Source organism: Cetorhinus maximus, chromosome 12 (genome assembly GCF_964194155.1).
Source record: "Cetorhinus maximus chromosome 12, sCetMax3.hap1.1, whole genome shotgun sequence".
NCBI classification, from domain to species: domain Eukaryota; kingdom Metazoa; phylum Chordata; class Chondrichthyes; order Lamniformes; family Cetorhinidae; genus Cetorhinus; species Cetorhinus maximus.
This window is the reverse complement of record NC_135890.1, coordinates 59,593,835-59,613,252: the sequence shown is the minus strand read 5'-3', so window position 1 is coordinate 59,613,252 and position 19,418 is coordinate 59,593,835. Positions and strand designations below refer to the sequence as shown.

At 46.3% G+C, this 19,418-nt stretch overlaps 1 protein-coding gene across 1 annotated transcript in view; it reads left to right on the top strand.

Annotated features, from left to right (window-relative positions):
- The window catches only part of hal (histidine ammonia-lyase), a 67,273-nt gene that overhangs the window by 38,495 nt on the left and 9,360 nt on the right, over window positions 1–19,418 (top strand). The window contains exons 14-17 of the mRNA XM_078553725.1: window positions 970–1,050; window positions 11,818–11,883; window positions 12,781–12,946; window positions 15,441–15,575. Coding sequence (XP_078409851.1) covers window positions 970–1,050; window positions 11,818–11,883; window positions 12,781–12,946; window positions 15,441–15,575 — 448 coding nt within the window. The remainder of the gene's footprint in view (window positions 1–969; window positions 1,051–11,817; window positions 11,884–12,780; window positions 12,947–15,440; window positions 15,576–19,418) is intronic.

Below are 19,418 nucleotides of genomic sequence, written 5' to 3'. Positions count from 1 at the left end.
CCTTAATGAATCAAATCAGATTTTTTGCTGCCCGTCCAACTGTTCGGCTGGCGGGTGGGCGAAAAGGCCAAGCGGCCTTTGGATTTTTTATGAAACCTCATCTATGGATGGGATGAGGTTTCCAACAGGAATTAAAAATAAAATAAAATGTTTACATCTCATTTATAACATGTCCATGCTTATGTGACAGAGTCCCAAGAGGGGACATGTTTTTAACATTTGTAAGTTTTTTAATTCTTGATTTTAAAGATCTTCAGCTCCCTGAGGCGGCTCTGTACCTCAGGGAGCTTTCATTGCGCACACCCACACAAATGTCAGCACTAATACTCCTACTGCCCCCTCCCCGGCAGCGCTGAGTGCTGCAGCGCACATTTCATGCGTGAAATTAACATTGAGACCCATTCGCGGTGGTTTCATGACCATTCCCAGGCCCACCTGACGAGGTAAAAATTCAGCCCCAGATCTCTGTTTAAGTGATGTTGATTGAGGGATAAATATTGGCCAAGACACTGGGGGAGAGTTGCCCTCCTTTTCTTTAAAACAGCTTCATAGGATTTCTTACATCCACCTGGAAGGGCAGACAGGTCCTCAGTTTATCATCTCATCCGAAAGGTGGCACCTCCGACAGTGCAGAACTCCCTCGGTACTGCACTGGAGTGTCAGCCTGGATAACGTGCTCAGTTTCATCTTTAACCTATGGCTGACACCGATTTCCAGGATAGAAGTTCCTGTGACAAGTTGCAGAATTGGTACAGGATTCACTCAGTAACTAATTTTCCATCATTTTAATGGTCTGAAGAGTCCAAGTACTTTTGAGCACTGACCTCTGTGCATATTCTTGCGTTGTACAGGGATCGCTGAGTCAGAACGCTGATACTTATGTTAAAACATAAAATAGAGCGCTTACTAAAGTAACACAAGAGGTTGCTGACATTTGCTTGATTTGATTCAATTGTTTTATTTTTGCAGGTACATGGGGTGGTGAATGACACTATCACATTCGTGAAAAATATAATTGAGACTGAGATTAACAGTGCCACAGATAATCCGGTATCCTTTGTGAGTTTAGTGTAGCAGAGTGTGAGCTTTCTTCTTGTAGACTGTGTGAACTCTGGGTCTACCACTGTGAGCCATAGAAAGATGTAAGGTGAGGCAATTAGTGTAAAGGATATACATTGAGATAACTGGTATATCTGGAAGTGGGTTAAGTGGTATTTGATGTAATACCAAAATGACTGAATCTAATAAATTCAATGTGTCAAACCACCCAATGAAAAGGGAATACGTGTTAATGCCATGTTAATTATATTGTTAAGATATACAGATGAAGGGCATTGTTTAAGTAAAGAGAGACTGCTGGGACACTGGGTTGGGAGGTAGGAAGCAGACATTTTTAATGCTGCATTCTGTGAATAAGCCCATTATCAAGAAAATTATTAGTGTCTAGTTTCACACTTCACCAACTGGCTTGGGATTGTTATAACAATATGTTGGAGGGGAACACAATGCTGCTTATTATGGATTGCTGCAAAAAGTTGCAATAGCAGAGAAATTAATGAATGTCAGTTTACCGAAAAACCTGTCTTGATCCAACCCACTGTTATGTATAATATCCCATTCAGACAGATTCCTTGCCCTGCTATCCCTTATGAAACTGCTGCCTAGTTTGTACATACTCAGAGCTAATTAAAGGATCAACTTGTATTTTGCCTGTGTTTCCTTGGGAGGATTTTTTGAACTTATAATATTTCTGTAATGTGAAATGCAGCAATTTTTTCTCATCAATAAATCAGCAGCCTGGGATTAGGTTCAGCTGTGATTTGAAGTATCCATTGATTTGATCCTTGCTGAAAAGAGAGACTGAGGGTGCTGTTTGTTTGGGAATTTGACTCTGATTGGTAAGGTGGTGCCATGGAGAAAACAACGGGGAACTATAGGCTCCCCAAACTCCCGGGTATTAAGAAATAAATTGAAGTTGACTTGCCAACCAATCAGCACCCTTTTCTCCTGTAGTATAAATTGTTGTGATCGTTTGAAATTTGATATTCTTGTGTTTGTCCTGGTGAGTGCAAGACAAAAAGTTGCAGTGAAATGTCTCTCTTTTCAGTAATATTTAAGTTCTGTACCACCAAGTTCATTGATTATTCATTGGGAGGACTGTTAATAAACCATCCCAAATATTGCTTGTTATCCTGGGATGATGGTTCCTTGAAATAATTGAAGGCCCCAGCGTCAATCCGTCAGCATAGCAGGAGGCTTAGCTGAAGCAGACACATTGGATCCTCTCTCTTCCACATTATAAAGTGGCCTTCAAGGGCAGTTACTATGAGTGACAGTACAGTGAGCCAATGCCACCTTGCAGTGATAAGGGGAACTACCTCCTTGGAATGTGCTCCATCTCTCTCTCTCTCTCACTCTCACTCACTCACATACATAGATTTTCTCCCCTTCCTTCCCCCTATCCTGGAAGCTGCAGCAACAAGAAGAAAGTGTCCATGTTTTTAAAAGTCTAAGCCAACTTAGCTTTGAACAGCTCAGTGAGAGAAAGTGAGTGGATATTTAGAGAACCGGTAAGGTCCACCTTTACCATAACTCTTAATGCACCAGCACAAGAAAATTAATCAATTTCCCCGCACAAACTGTTTAGTCATTTTTCCCACTTGTACATCTTACTTGAAATGTACCAGTTAAAGTTATGCCTTGTTCCAGTAAAGTATCATTTCAGCTAGCATTCCATAAACAGGGCAACATTCATTTGGTGGAGTTGGTGTACAGTTTAATGGTGATCTGTTGTGATCCCTTGGTCTCGCTATCATTTTCCTCAATACTGGGCTTTAAAAGGTGCACTCCAGGTTTTTTTATTCATTCACGGGATGTGGGCATCGCTGGCTAGGCCAGCATTTATTGCCCACCCCTAATTGCCCTTGAGAAGGTGGTGGTGAGCTGCCTTCTTGAACCGCTGCAGTCCATGTGGTGTAGGTACACCCACAGTACTGTTAGGGAGGGAGTTCCAGGATTTTGACCCAGTGACAGTGAAGGAACGGCGATATATTTCCAAGTCAGGATGGTGAGTGACTTGGAGGGGAACTTCCAGGTGGTGGTGTTCCCATGGGCAGAGTTTTCTGGCTGGCTGGCGGGCGCGGACCTGATCGCTGCCCACGATCGGGTCCGTGCTGCCATTTTACGCGGGCAGGCCAATTAAGGCCTGCCCTGTGTGAATCGTGGCTCCCGAGAACAGTGGGAGTGGGCGGGCAGTGGCGGGACTGAAATGACCGCTGGGTCCAATGGCGACCCGGTGGCCGGTTTAAAAAAGCTTCTGCAGCCTTTCCAAGGCTGTGAATCATGGCCAGTGAAAGGGCCATGATTCGCCATGATGCGCCCCTCCGTTTTCGGTCGATTGCTTTGCTGCCCTCCTCGAGGAGTAGCAGCACGGTGGGTGGTCCTGGTACCGCAGGACGGGAGGAGGGGGCCCTCCCACATGACCAACGTGCCTGGGAGGAGGTGGCGGAGGTGGTGAGCTCCCGCGATGTGGTGCAACACATGTGGATCCAGTGTCGCAAGCGCTTCAATGACCTCTTGCGTTCGGGAAGGGTGAGTACCATGTTGGCATTGCTCACTTAACCCAGCAGCTAGGCATTCCCCCCCTGGCACACCACCCCCCCCCACCCCCACCCCCACCACCCAAGTCTGAGTGTAGTGACTGCTTTGAATCATTGACGGTAAGTGTTCTTCACAGAGTGGACCAGCAGACATTGCCCATGCCGAGGTCACCCTGAGAGGGTGGTGAAGAGATGGGTTCTGCCCTCACAGCAAGTGGTACACTGAAACCCACATTACTGTTTTGAGGGCAACCTAGAGGAGCTGCTCCTAGGCACAGAGCTGGAACTCCAGGACATGTCAAAGGGTGATGACATGCTGGGAGGGAAGCTTCAAGGTGACGTGGCACCGATCGATCTGCTGTCCTCTGCGCTCCACATGTTTGCGCCTCCTTGCTATGGAAGGTTAGGTTGTGTGGTGCCAAATGCGATGTAGGCAGCATTTGGCCAAGGGGGTGGTGACAGGCCTAGCATCTTTGTGTGAGTGTTCGGCAGCAGCAGGGTGAGGAGGCTCTGGAGCCCTGCAATGTCCCACTCTGGTTGGGGTGGGCCGGCCGCGAAGAGATTCCAGGTACAAGTCACACTAATCAATGCTCTTCTCTCCTTTTCAGGAGAAGAATGCACATGATGCAGCCGAGCGGGTGAGGACTGGCGGAGGGCCGGCCCAGGTGGTGATGCTTACTCTGTTCGAGCAGGAGGCCCTCGATTTGGAGAGGTGCCATGTGCCCAGGTCCACCGGTGTCGGTGAGGCTGGGGTGCCATGGGCAGTTATGTTTGCCCAGCAGTGAGGTCACCATTATTCTCCTGGCAGCCATGGCACTGTTGAATGTTCAGTAATTGAAGTTTGCAAAATGGCTTGACCATTGCTTATGAAAGGATGAGCGCATAATGATCCGGGGGACAGGGATGCACATTGACATTGTCTCTACGTTAACTAATCGAATGTCCTTGTTCTTCCTTTCAGCATCAGTGGAGCAGGGCTGGGCCACGGAGGCACAGTCTCACACCTGAGGGCCCTGAAGTCTCTGACCCACCAGCATCACACCATCTCTACCAGACAGGCACCAGTGCAGATATGAGCACCTCGATGGGAATTAGATCATCAGCTAGTGTCTCGGGGCACAGTGGTGAGGGCACTTCACAGTCACAGAATCACACAGTGCAGAAGAGGCCCTTTGGCTCATCGAGCCTGCACCGACACGTGAGAAACACCTGACCTACCTACCTAATCCCATTTACCAGCACTTGGCCCATAGCCTTGAATGTTATGACGTGCCAAGTGCTCATCCAGGTACTTTTTAAAGGATGTGAGGCAACCCGCCTCCACCACCCTCCCAGGCAATACATTCCAGACCGTTACCACCCTCTGGGTAAAAAAGTTTTTCCTCACATCCCCTAAACCTCCTGCCCCTCACCTTGAACTTGTGTCTCCTCATGACTGACCCTTCAACTAAGGGGAACAACTGCTCCCTACCCACCCTGTTCATGCCCCTCGTAATCTTGTACACCTCGATCAGGTCACCCCTCAGTCTTCTCTGCGCCAATGAAAACAACCCAAATCTATCCAACCTCTCTTCATAATTTAAATGTTTCATCCCAGGCAACATCCTGGTGAATCTCCTCTGCACCCCCTACAGTGCAATCACATCCTTCCTATAATGTGGCGACCAGAACTGCACACAGTACTCCAGCTGTGGCCTCACCAAGGTTCTATACAACTCCAACATGACCTCCCTACTTTTGTAATCTATGCCTCGATTGATAAAGGCAAGTGTCCCATATGCCTTGTTCACCACCCCACTAACATGCCCCTCCGCCTTCAGAGATCTGTGGACACACAGGCCAAGGTCCCTTTATTCCTCAGAACTTCCTAGTGACATGCCTTCATTAAATACTTCCTTGTCAAATTACTCCTTCCAAAGTGTATCACCTCACACTTTTCAGGGTTAAATTCCATCTGCCACTTATCTGCCCATTTGACCATCCCGCCTATATCTTCCTGTAACCCAAGACACTCAACCTCACTGTTAACCACCCAGCCAATCTTTATGTCATCCACAAACTTACTAATCCTACCCCCACATAGTCATCTATGTCATTTATATAAATGACAAGTAATAGGGGACCCAGCACAGATCCCTGTGGTATGCTGCTGGACACGGGCTTCCAGTCACTAAAGCATCCTTCTGTCATCACCCTCTGTCTCCTACAACTAAGCCAATTTTGAATCCACCTTATCAAATTACCCTGTATCCCATGTGCATTTGCCTTCTTTATAAGTCTCCCATGTGGGTCCTTGTCAAAGGCTTTGCTGAAAACCATTTAAACTACATCAACTGCACTACCCTCATCTACACACCTGGTCACCTCAACAAAAAATTCAATTAAATTTGTTAGGGATGACTTCCCTCTGACAAAGCCATGCTGACTATCCTTGATCAAACCTTGCCTCTCCAAGTGGAGATAGATTCTCTCCTTCAGAATTTTCTCCAATAGTTTCCCTCCCACTGACATGAGACTCACTGGTCTGTAGTTCCCTGGCTTATCTACAACCCTTCTTAAATAGCGGAACCACATTAGCTGTTCTCCAGTGCTCTGGCATCTCCCCCGTGGCCAGAGAGGAATTAAAAATTTGGGTCAGAGCTCCTGCGATCTCCTCCCTTGCCTCCCTCAGCAGTCTGGGACACAAATCATCCAGATCTGGAGATTTGTCCACTTTTAAGCCTGCCAACACCTCTAATACCTTGTCACTCCGTATATCAATTTGCTCAAGAACCTCACAGTCTTTTCTCCCCGAGTTCCATACCTTCATCCTCATTCTCTTGGGTGAAGATGGATATGAAGTATGCATTCAACACTCTACCAATGTCCTCTGGCTCAACCCATAGATTGTCCCCTTGGTCCCTAATGGGCCCTACTCTTTCCCTGGTTATCCTCTTCCCATTGATATACTTATAGAATATCTTGGGCTTTTCCCTACTTTTACCAGCCAGAGCTTTCTCATATCCCCTCTTTGCTCTCCTAATTGCTTTCTTAAGCTCCACCCTGCACTTTCTGTACTCCACTAATGCCTCTGCTGGAGGAGCTGGTGGAGACAGAGAGTGCCCATGGCTCCAGCAGTCAGAGGACTGCAGGGGACTAGGCACATGCTCAGTCGGTGTCTGATGATGTGTCTCTGGAATCGTCCGCGATGCAGCAAACGCAGGAAATGCGGCTGGGTGTGCGGGAGCATCTGGTGGAGATACATGAGGCTATGCTTGGCTTGGTATCCGTGGTGGAGGAGTCTACGCACCATCGCCGATGCAATGAGCCTCATGGCCGAGCGCCATGCATCCTCCTTGGAGATAGTGGTGAACCTCGTGGAAAGGCTCCTCCAGGAGACCATTCAGGGCTTCCTGGAGGTGCGCTCAGACCAGCAAGCCCTCACATTGGCATTGGCCTCAGCTAGTCAGTTCCAGTGTGGGAGATGGCCTGGTCACCAAGTTTCCCAGCTCGGTGCCTATCCATCTACGATGAGCAGGGAGGTCCGAACCCACCTCATGTCGGTGCAGTAGCTGCCTGTCATCTCTGCGGGCTCCTCTCAGGGCACTCCGGATGAGGGCGGCAGCTCCTCCACCCCTCTCCCAGTGACCGTTGCTTCTGATGAGGCTGCGACGACTGGGGAGGGCCAGAAGATGGCCACCAAGGTCATCGAGGCCAACAGGACAGCAGAGTCAGCAGGTTGTCTCAGATGCCACTTCCAGCGAGGGGGCAGCACCAAGACGTAGCACCCGGAAATGTAAACACAAGGCAACTTAGGCACATCATGGGTTTATCACTGGTGCTTTTGTGTTGGCCCGCAATGAGGTCTTTATGAGTTGGTGTGATGTTGAACACCTTTGTCATTTTGTTCTCTTAAATTCCTTTTGTTATACCATTAAATTCAGACATGTCACCATGGCTTAGGGTGCCTCTTTTCTTCTGCAGGTGGATGGTTACCAATAATGTTATGAGTGTTTTGTGGGACATTCAACTTTATTAACAAGGCTCTTAGTTAATGTTCCTAACCTGGCAGATTTTGCACTCAGGTATCAAGTACAGAGCCTGCAGCCCAGGCTTGTCCTGGAGGTCCATATGTGGTGTGCTAGCTGAAGGCCCATTGGATTAAAGTCTCTCGGGTGTCCCTGCCTCCCTGGAGTATGCCCAAGTCAGCGTCTACCCCCTCAGCATTTCCCTGTGCGTGCTCATCCTCAGACTCACTGCTCTACTCATCGTGTGCAGCTGCAGCCACTGCGTCGACGTCTTCATCGTCCGCAGCGTCCCCTCTTTCCAGCGCAAGATTGTAGAGAGCGCAGCATTCAGCCACTATCACCGACACACGATCTGGGGGGTACTGGAGTGCGCCCCCTGAGCAGTCCAAGCATCGGAAGCGCATTTTGAGAAGACCGATGGTTCTCTCGACCACAGCCCTTGTGGAGGCGTGGCTCCTATTGTACCGCTGCTCAACTTCTGTTCTTGGATGGCAGAGAGGCGTCATGAGGAGCCACCTTCTGAGGGGATAGCCCTTGTCACCCAGCAGCCATCCATCCAGCCGGGCTGGAGCACTGAAGAGCCCCAGCACCTGGAAGTGTCTGAGGATGTAGGCGTCGTGGGAGCTGCCTGGGTACCTTGCACATACTTGCAGGATCTGCATCCTGTGATCACACACTATCTGCACGTTCATGGAGTGGAAGCCCTTCCTGTTGACGAAGGCACCGGGTTCATCTACTGGCACCTTGATGGCCACGTGTACAGTCTATTGCACCCTGGACACGGGGGAAGCCAGCAATGGCTGCGAAGCCTCTGGCTCGCTGTGTTTGGCTTGCCTGGTCCCAGCGGAAGTGGATGAAGGTCAATGCCTGCCTGAACAGAGCGTCTGTAACCTGCTTGACACAAGTGTGTACAGCTGATTGGGAGACACCGCAAAGATCACCCACTGAGCCCTGGAAGGAGCCAGATGCATAGAAGTTGAGGGCAGCTGTGACCTTTAGAGCAACTGGCATGGGGTGTCCACCCACACAGTTAGCTGAGATCTCAGGCCCAATCATCTGACAGATTTAGTTGACTGTCTCCCTCGAGAGATGGAGCCTCCTCCGGCACTGCACCTCTGACATATTGAGGTAGCTGATTCACCACCTGTATATCCTAGCAGCAGGACAGTGGCATATTCTGCGGCCCTTTCCATCTTGGACTTCCTGTTGGCCCTGCACCCCTTGTGCCTGCGCCTCTCCTCCCAAAGGTGGCTCCCCTGGAGGCTGAATGTGGACCCCTGGCCTCCTCCCCCTTCTAGCACCTCCCCTCCCTCCTCAGAGGAGGTGCCTCCGGTGGAGAGTTCAACTCCCTTTCCCAGGCTAAGGGAAGGCTTCCTGAAACCTGCAGGCCCAAAAACGATTCCTCACTGTAGACTGCTGACCTGAAGGTTGTGAGTCCACCCAAGCAGCTGGTATGCGTTTTGAAGTATTGCAGATCGCACAGGCAAGTAACAGTAACTTTCCAAATTAAAAATTTGACAGTACACACTCGCGACCTCACTGAGCCCTCTTATCCTGCCCATGGATGAGGTTTATACAAATGTTTACTACCCGCCCGTTGCGCCCGTGCGTCGACCCGAAGATTGCACGGGCGCTGGAAAATCAGCGTTAGTTGGCACTTCAAGGGCCTTAAGTGGCCCGTTAATTAATGGCAGGTGCGCAGCAGATATCATCGTGTGCCCGCCCAACAAAATATCGCGATGGACGCTCGTCCGACGTCACCGCGTGTCATTTTATACATCGGCGTGTGGTTCCCGCCCCCGCACACCAACGGGAAAATTCTGCCCCATGTGTCTGCTGCCCTCATCCTTCTAGATGGTAGAGGTCACGAGTTTGAAAGGTGCTGTCTAAGGAGCCTAGGTGAGTTTCTGCAGCGTATCTTGTAGATGGTACACACTGCTGCTACTGTGCGTCGATGGTGGAGGGAGTGAATGTTTGTGGATGGGGTGCCAATCAAGTGGGCTGCTTTGTCCTGGAAGGTGTCAAGCTTCTTCAGTGTTGTTGGTAAGTTGGCAACTCATCCAGGCAAGTGGGGAGTATTCCATCACACCTCTGATTTGTGCCTTGTAGATGGTGGACAGGCTTTGGGGAGTCAGGAGGTAAGTTACTCGCCACAGGATTCCTAGCCTCTGACCTGCTCTTGGAGCCACAGTATATGGCTGGTCCAGTTCAGTTTCTGGTCAATGGTAACCCCCAGGATGTTGATAGTGGGGGATTCAGTGATGTTAATGCCATTGAACATCAAGGGGTGATGGTTGGATTCTCTCTTGTTGGAGATGGTCTTTGCCTGACACTTGTGTGGTGTGAATGTTACTTGTCACTTGTCAGCTGAAGCCTGGATATTGTCCAGGTCTTGCTGCATTTGGACATGGACTGCTTCAGTATCCTGTAGAGGGTGTGAGGTCGACTGACCAATACAACAACAACTTGCATTTATGTGGCAACATTAATGGGCTGAAATGTCCCAAGGTGCCTCTTAGGAATTTTACCAGACAAACTTTGACACTGAGTCACAGAAGGATAGGTGACCAGAGCTTGGTCAAAGAAGTAACTTTTAAGGAGCATCTTAAAATAGGAGAGAGGTTTAGTGAGAGAATTCCAGAGCTTAGGGCCTATAAAACTGAAGGCATGGCCACCAGTGGTGGACCGAAGGAAATTGAGGATGGACAAGAGGCCAGAATTGGTGGGGGTGAGCTGGTTTCAGAGTCTCCATCTCTGAAAGCAAGCCCAAGGCAGGAACAGAGATGGCCAGCTGCCAAGGTGGGCAGCATCAATGGGCTGCCTCCATTCACTGGGCATTGACCCAGCCTGTAAGTAAGTGTTAGACACCACAGCTCTCACCCACCCACCCCGCCCACACCCCTCCATTCCCTCTGTCCCTCCATGCCTTCTCTTATCTCCCATTCTATACTCCCTATGCATCCTCCATACCCACTCACCCAGTATCTACAATGGACAGAACTCATGAACCCCATAATAACATTGGGAGGTTTTTGAAATGCTCCCAAAGCTGTCAACATAAACAGTCATCCAAAAACCTATTCAAAACACTTTAATCCTATCATCTGCTTATAAAACTGTTAATCAAACAATGCACATAGTCCCTTTCACAGCTGTGTAAACAACCCCTTCTGAACTTAATGCATTAGTGGGGTTTGGAGTTTAGCCAAGCATTCATAATGAGATTCCATTGCACAACGCAATAAATGATACAATAGCCTTTGAGGTTGCATGAACAGGTAGCCATCTGTTCATGTTTTTTCAAAGGCTCAACAAATGTCTGAACTTTAAATCAATGTAAAAATCAAACCATAGGGCCAAGATGACAATTAATCTTAATACTATTGAATGCAGATGAGCATTTTATCCACTTGATAAAGTACTATGTATCTGACCATTTCACAATGCTTGTCAATTTAATGCCACTTACCTTTTAAGAACAAAGCCCTATTATTAATCACTATATTAAAAGCGTATTTAACTTACCATACTATTACATTAAAACATGTGAAGTTGTCAACATCTTTTGAACTAACCTGTCAAATGGTTCCCGACTCCAGACTAGTCTTCCCCTCCTCTGAGGCGCCATGAACCACGTCACCTAACAAATCGGGCCCAACTCCAGAGAAATAGTTTTGGGGGGGTGGGGGGGGCGGAGGGGGAGGGTCTAAAATGTCCAACCCCGCAATGGAGTAGACAAGGGCAGGATTGTTGTGTGCAGGTTTGCTACTGGGGGCCATAAAAATCCCACGTGACAGGAATGGAGGTGAGAATCCCAGAATTGGATCCTGCTTGTCATTTTAAATCCCCCTTTCTCCCATTCCAGCATAGATGGAGGCATTAAAATCCGGCCCAGAGTTAACGTTTCAGATTCATGATCTTGAATCAGAACTGATGAAAAGTCACAAACCTGAAACGTTAACCCTGTTTCTATCTCCACAAATGCTGCCTGACCTGCTGTTGAATATAACAAATGGATTTTAATCAATCCTAATTATTTTCTCTTTCACCGAGGACCTTTAGACAAGTTTATGTCAAGAGATCATAACCTACTTCAAGTGCCACAGTGCAACTTAATTCTATGGCAACGTTTCTCTGGTTCTTTGTACCCGATAATGGGTTCCCAGTGTTGTCATAGCCACTCGTTATAAACCTTAACTTATTCACTTCAGATGGTGTTTGCAGATAGAGGAGAGACAATTTCTGGTGGAAACTTCCATGGAGAATATCCTGCAAAAGTAAGTGTTTGTTTCACTCAATATTATTGGAATAAGGAAGATTAAGAGGCAAGCTGTTATGGGCATTCAAAATTAAAGTTTTGATGAAGTAAATTGAGAATATTATTTTCACTGGTTGGTGAATGGAGGTTAGGAATTTATGATTATCAGAAAAACGAGGAGAGAGTTTGGGAGAAACCTCTTCATCCAGAAGGTGGTTAGGACTTGGAATGTCCAACAAACAGGGGAAAGCAGAATAAGACATGGCTTTGAAAGACCAAGTATTGAAAGAAGGGTAAAAAAAAGATTATGAGCAAAAAGCTCAGGAGTGGGACCAATTGGGTTGGGAGTGGGACCAATTGTGCTGGGAGTGGGACCAATTGTGCCGGGAGTGGGACCAATTGTGCAATGGAATCTCGTTATGAATGTTTGACTGAGTTCCAAACCCCACTAATGATTTAGCTCAAAAGTGGTTGTTTACACTTGTGAAAGGAACTGACAGTGTTATGAGTAGGTAATAGGGTTAAAGTGTTTTGAAGAGGTTTTCAGAATTACAGCACAATGGGCCAAATGGTCTCCATCTGTGTTGTATTACTGGTGGAGTCCATTATTTTGGGTCTTGCATATTAAAGCATCTGTAAAATGTCTACCTGTTATCAATGGTGGTTATAACTCTGATTTACAGACATCCTATAATTATTACAGATATTACATTTCTTACCATGTTTTTAAAATAGTGAAAAGTATTAAGATGGGAAAAAATGCTTCCTATTTCTGTCAAATGCAAAGACGGATATATTTAACATAGCAAAAGAAAACCAAATGCTGGAAAGAAACATCTTTTCATTTTAGACGAATGATCATGCATCATTGCTGTATCGTTAACCAGAACCAATCACTTTGTCGTTTTTTACACAGGCTCTTGACTATCTGGCGATTGGTGTTCATGAGCTTGCTGCAATCAGTGAGAGGAGAATTGAAAGACTGTGTAATCCATCCCTGAGTGAACTGCCTGCCTTCCTGGTTAACGATGGGGGTTTGAACTCTGGCTTCATGATAGCTCACTGCTCAGCAGCTGCCCTGGGTACATCACTTCACTCTTTGAGTTTCAGCAGGTTCAGCACTAGTTGCGTTTTTATTAGTGGAATGTTGGAAGCCAAGATCTCAGTGGTCACTTGGCCATCTGCAAGAGGAAGAAATAGAGGAAGGCCCAGGACCTGAGAGAGAGAGAGAGAGCAGACACTGCCGAGGTGTTTGTGGGAGCGGTGGGGGTGATATTGATGCAATGTGGACCAATATACTGTGCCCCAAGGACACCCGAAAAGAACATCCTTTCATCATTTTAATCACCTCAGTTAGATCATCCCTCAGCATTCTAAACTCAACTTGGGGCTTGTATTCCTTTGAGAGAAGAAGTTCGAGGCTTGATTGAAGGAGCTGTTAAAAATAACAAAACATTTATTAGGGTAGATGCGGAGAAATTATCTCCTCTTGTGGGAGAATCCAAAACACGGGGACATGACCTTAAAATTACAGCCAGGCAGTTTGACAGTGAAATCAGGAAGCAGTTCATCAGGGATTAGTGGAAATCTGGAAAATGCTTCCCTAAAAGACGGAATGCTGGAGGTCACTCCAAGCTTTCAGGACTGGGATCCATAGATTTTTTTTTGGGGGGTGGTGGGGGGGGTGGTGGGGAGGGGAGAAGGGACACGGATAAAAGGAGTGTAAATTAAGATACAGATCAGCCACAATCTAACTGAATTGCAGAGCGGGCTGAATCTCCTCTTTCTTGCTCCCATTCGAGCCAAAGTTGGATTGGTCCATTTTTCAGGCATCTTTGGTGACCACTTTATGAATGTTACTCACAATAAGAGGTTGTGGTGAAAGAATTAATCCAGGCCTGGTGTCTTGGTTAAAGCTGGTTTATTTCCAAGACAACTCCTCTGTGCTACTAACTTCCTAGTAGCTCCCAAATAAAGTGTTCCAGCTGTACCTTTTTATTCTATTTAGATGGGATAATTAATGCCCATCACCTGTTTAACTAACAATTGGTTTAAACAAGATGATTGCCATCTTAACAATGAACTTATGAATTTCCCAGTGACCAACACAAAGGACCACAGAACAAGATTTCACGTATTAAGACTTATACTGTAACAAACAAACCAAAATCAACATTGACTAAACATTACTTAGTAGGCAACTAACCCACTAAACTACAGAAAAGATATTCTCCATTTGTTTCTTCACACAACAGAAGGCCCCATGCCACATTTACACATTACACCATACTCTCAGCAGAGATGTAGGGCAGGATTTTCCAGTCCCCCTGAAAGTCCATGGACTTCTAGCTTTCAATAGGTTTTGACCTGGGTCTCTGTTCCCATAACAACCAGGTCACAGGGAGGCTTGTCTCCAAGCAGATTTTGTAGGAGACCACATCCCCATCTCCAAACGACTCCAATTTACCTTGACTTAAAGGAGACAGCTTAAAACATACCTTCTTATAAAATCAAGTGGTTATAACACTATTAATTGTTGTGAGTCATTTACTTCCTAGGTTACTGAATGGTGGAAGATGTTTATTAAGTAAAAACGCACGTATGAAGTGAATTGTGTGAGTGCGTATGAGGCATCTGCTACTAAAATTACTGCCTGTGGCCACACCTCTGGGTATCAGTGATTTCAATTGGATAACACTGATTGATGCTGCACATGTGGAATTCTCCGAGGAGGACAGAGCACTTACACCTACAATGTGGCCAGATGCCAATGAGGTGGGATTGGCACCACCATGGTTCCTGCTTCATTTTCATAGGAAAGGCCACAGGTGGGAGTCCTGGTGACCTCACTCGGGATGACGTGACCAGAGCTAATAAGTCTTCAACTTACCCATGGTTAGTTGATGAATGCTAGTTTTATTTTAATATACAAAATGGCAATGAAGACTTCAAAACCTCACTCCATAGAGCTACCTAATGGCCTGTGATTGGAAATACAATACCAGCAATGAATGGAAAATATTGGCACAACAATTCACAATGGTAAACGCTGACAGAAAACCATGACAACCGGAAGCAAAGTCTATGAACAGGAAGTGCACAAGATTTTGAATTGTATAGGAACAAATCACTTTCACTTAGATACTAATTGATTTCCTGTCATGTTGCACACAAGAACCAGATGAATGGGTGTAATTAAGCAGGTGGCCCAGAGTTTGTTGGAGCTGAGGAGGAGTTTCTCCCAACTAAAGAGCTGGGAAATTCAAAATGGAGGCTCTATAGTGCCGCCACTGCTGGGAAGGTATAATTACAGCGTGACAAGTTTACATAGGAAATTTCCATTATAAATGTGGATAGAACAATTTGTAATGAGACAAAGTTGACACAAGTGTGACAAAAACACAATAAAAGGAAGTAAGGCTTTATAACATACCACTTTACAAAAAATATTTATTCCTGGTTCTACAAAAGATTAGAAAGAATGAATCTTTTTCCTCAATTGAAAACTTTAGTCTTAAATGTTACCATTTTAGTTTATAGAGCAAGTATATGGAAAATAATCTTTATTATTTTAAGTCTCTGAGAGCAAGGTACTGTGCCATCCATCTTCGGTGGACTCCCTGTCCACCAGCGCTGCCACTGAGGACCATGTCTCTATGGGCGGATGGGCTGCCAGGAAAGCATTGAGAGTTATTGAGCATGCGGAACAAGGTATGACTGAGTATCAATGATTGTCATTTTGTTGAACACTGGTAGATATTGAGGACAACTCAAAACTTATGTACTCCTGTCTGCAATAGCAGCAACTAATGAACCTTATTGTTTTCAAGATTTTATATGTTGTGTTAGTTCCTTACATTTTCTTATTAAAATGTTTGGTCAATGAATGAATGGTGAATTTACCTACTGAGGGAGCACAAAGCAGTTTGCTTAATGGGCAGATCATGCACTCCTTAAACATCTCCTTTCTATGGTTGGCACACAGTGTGCTCTCTACAGGATGTATCACAGCAACTTGGCAAGAATTCTTCAACAGCACTTCCCAAACCAATTGCATGGGCATTATGTGCAAGGGAACACTATCACCTCTATGTTTCCTTCTATGTTATACAACATGCTGACTTGGACACACATCGTTGCTGAGTCAAAATCCTAGAACTCCCACCTAATGGCTTTGTGTGGATGCCTCCCTGCAGTTTTTTTATTCATTCATGTGACAAGGGCATCACTGGCTGGATGTTTATTGCCTACCATAATTGCCCTTGAGAAGGTGGTGGTGAGCTGCCTTCTTAAACTGCTGCAGTCTGTGTGGTGTAGGTACATCCACGGTGCTGTTAGGGAGGGAGTTCCAGGATTTTGACCCAGTTACAGTGAAGGAACGGTGACATATTTCCAAGTCAGGATGGTGAGTGGCTTGGAGGGGAACTTTGAGGTGGTGGTCCCATGTGTCGGCAGCCCTTGTCCTTCTAGATGGTAGCAATCATGGGTTTGGGAGGTGCTGTCTAAGGAGCCCATGGTGAGTTCCCACAGGGCATCTTGTAGATAGTACACACTGCTGCCATTGTGCATTGGTGGTGGAGGGAGTAAATGTTTGTGAACGTGGTGCCAATCAAGCGGGCTGCTTTATCCTGGATGGTGTCAAGCTTCTTGAGTGTTGCTGGAGCTGCACTCATCCAGGCAAGTGGAGAGTATTCCATCACACTCCTGACTTGTGCCTTGTAAATGGTGCACAGGCTTTGGGGAGTCAGGAGGTGAGTTACTCATCACAGGATTCCTAGCCTGTGACCTGCTTTTGTAGCCACAGTATTTATATGGCTAGTCCAGTTCAGTTTTTGGTCAATGGTAGTCCCCAGGATGTTATGGCCCATCATTGCTCCTAAAGGACAATTAAGAATGGACAATAAACACATTCTGAAAATGACAAAAATTGTCATTTGCTCCCACGTGGGCTATGATGACCAGTTATTTACCCTCCTGTTGCAAAATCTTTTCCAGTCCACATGATATACCCCACACCCCAACACCAGAGAAGCAACCAAGCAGCCAGGACTGTGGATCTGGACTGTCACTAGATCACGTCAGCCCCTCTAACTATCGAATCCTCATCACGAATGCATTTCTAACTCTGTTGCGAATCTACAACCCCCTCCCTCTCTGAACCATCTCTTGTTTAAATAGGAGGAAAGTCTTTCTTTTTATTTATAGTTCCTTATCCTCTCCAACATCTTTCCTATGGTGTGGACTCCAAAACTGCAGGCAGCAGGAGCAGAGAATGAGCAGTTACAGTTGTACAGGAGAGGAACAAATGAGTAGGTGAAGAGAGAGGTTTTGAGGAGACATCTGTAGGTTGGGAGAGTAATGGAAAGAGATTTAGAGAGGCAAGTTAGAGAGTATGGCTATACTGCCTAAAGGCTTTGCCAACACTGATGGAACAGTAAGACAGAGGGGAATGCACAGGAGGACTGAATCAGAGGATGGGATATTGGGCTGGGAAACACCAGCAGTAAGATGGTGGTGGGGCCTTGGAGGGATTTGTTATGGAGAACAAGCATTTTAAATTTAAAAGCTGGAGGTTGGTAAGGAGGGGAATGATGAAGTGGGCAGGATGAGGGCAGTGCAGTTCTCAATAGTTTGACATTTTTGACCACTGGGCATTGGAGAATTAGAGCTTAAAGGTTACAATTCTTTTTTAAAATTCTTGCAAGGGATGTGAGCATTGCTGGCAAGACCAGAATTAATTGCCCATTCCTAATAGGAACATAGGACTTAGGAGCAGGAGTAGGCCATTCAGCCCTTTGAGCCTGCTCCACCATTCAATACGATCATGGCTGATCTCGTTGTGGTCTCAACTCCACATTGCCATCTGCCCCCACCATAACCCTCGACTCCCTTATCTATCAAAAATCTATCAAACCCATTTATCCCTACTCTCTGCTTCCTGCTCACTAACTAATCCTTTATCCATGCTAATACATTACCCCTTACATCATGTAATCTTATCGTGTGTAGTAATTTTTGATATGACATCTGATCAAATGCCTTCTAGAAATCCAAATACACCACATCTACGGGTTCCCCTTTATCCACATTGCTTGTTACTTGCTCAAAAAACAAATATCTTAGTTAAACACGATTTTCTTCTCACTAACCCATGTTGACTTTGCATGATGACATTATGATTTTCTAAGTATCTTGCTATAACTTCCTTGATAATAGATTCTATCCTGTGAGAAGGTGGTGGTGAGCTGCCTTCTTGAACTGTTGCAGTTCATGTGGTGCAGGTACACCCACAGTGCTGTTCGGGAGGGAGCTCCAGGATTTTGACTTCAGTGACAGTGAAGGAACGGTAATATAATTCTAAGTCAGGATGGTGAGTGGCTTGGAGAGGAACTTGCAGGTGGTGGTGTTCCCATGTGTTTGCTGCCTTTGTCCTTCTAGGTAGTAGGAGTCATGGGTTTGGAAGGTGCTGTTGAAGGAGCCTTGGTGAGTTGCTGCAGTGCATCTTGTAGATGGTACACACAGCTGCATCAGCAGTTGCGGGGGGTGAATGTTGAAGGTGATGGATGAGTTGCCAATCAAGTGGGCTGCTTTGTCCTGGATGGTGTCAAGCTTCTTGAGTGTTGTTGGAGCTGCACTTATCCAGGAAGATGGAGAGTATTCCATCACATTCCTGACTTGTGCCTTGTAGATGGTGGACAGGCTTTGGGAAGTCAAGAGGTTAGTTACTCACTGTAGAATTTCCAGCCTCTGACCTGCTCTTGTAGCCACAGTATTCATATGGCTAGTCCAGTTCAGTTTCTGGTCAATGATAACCCCCAGGATATTGATAATGGGTGATTTAGCGATGGTAATGCTATTGAATGTCAAGGGGCGATGGTTGGATTTTCTCTTGAAGGTGGTCATTGCCTGGCACTTGTGTGGCGTGAATTTTATTTGCCACTTATCAGCCCAAGCCTGAATGTTATCCAGGTCTTGCTGCATTTGGACGTGGACGGCCTCAGTATCTGAGGAGCCGTGAATGGTGCTGAACATTGTGCAATCATCAGCGAACATCCCCACTTCTGACATTATGATGGAAGGAAGTATGAAGCAACTGAAGATGGTTGGGCCTAGGACACTACCATGAGAAACACCTGCAGCGATGTCTTGGGATTGAGATGATTGACCTCCAACAGCCACAACCATCTTCCTTTCTGCTAGGTATGACTCCAACCAGCGAAGAGTTTTCCCCCTGATTCCCATTGGCTCCAGTTTTGCTAGGGTTCCTTGATGCCACACTCGGTCAAATGCTGCCCTGATGTCAAGGGTACTTACTCTCACCTCACCTCGGGAGCTCAGCTGTTTTGTCCATGTCTCAACCAAGGCTGTAATGAGGTCAGAACCTGAATGGCTCTGATAGAACCCAAACTGAGTGTCAGTGAGCAGGTTGTTGCTGACCAAGTGCTTCTTGATAGCACTGTTAATGACCCCTTCCATCACTTTACTGATAATGGAGAGTAGACTGATAGGGCGGTAATTGGCCGGGTTGTATTTGTCTTGCTTTTTGTGTACAGG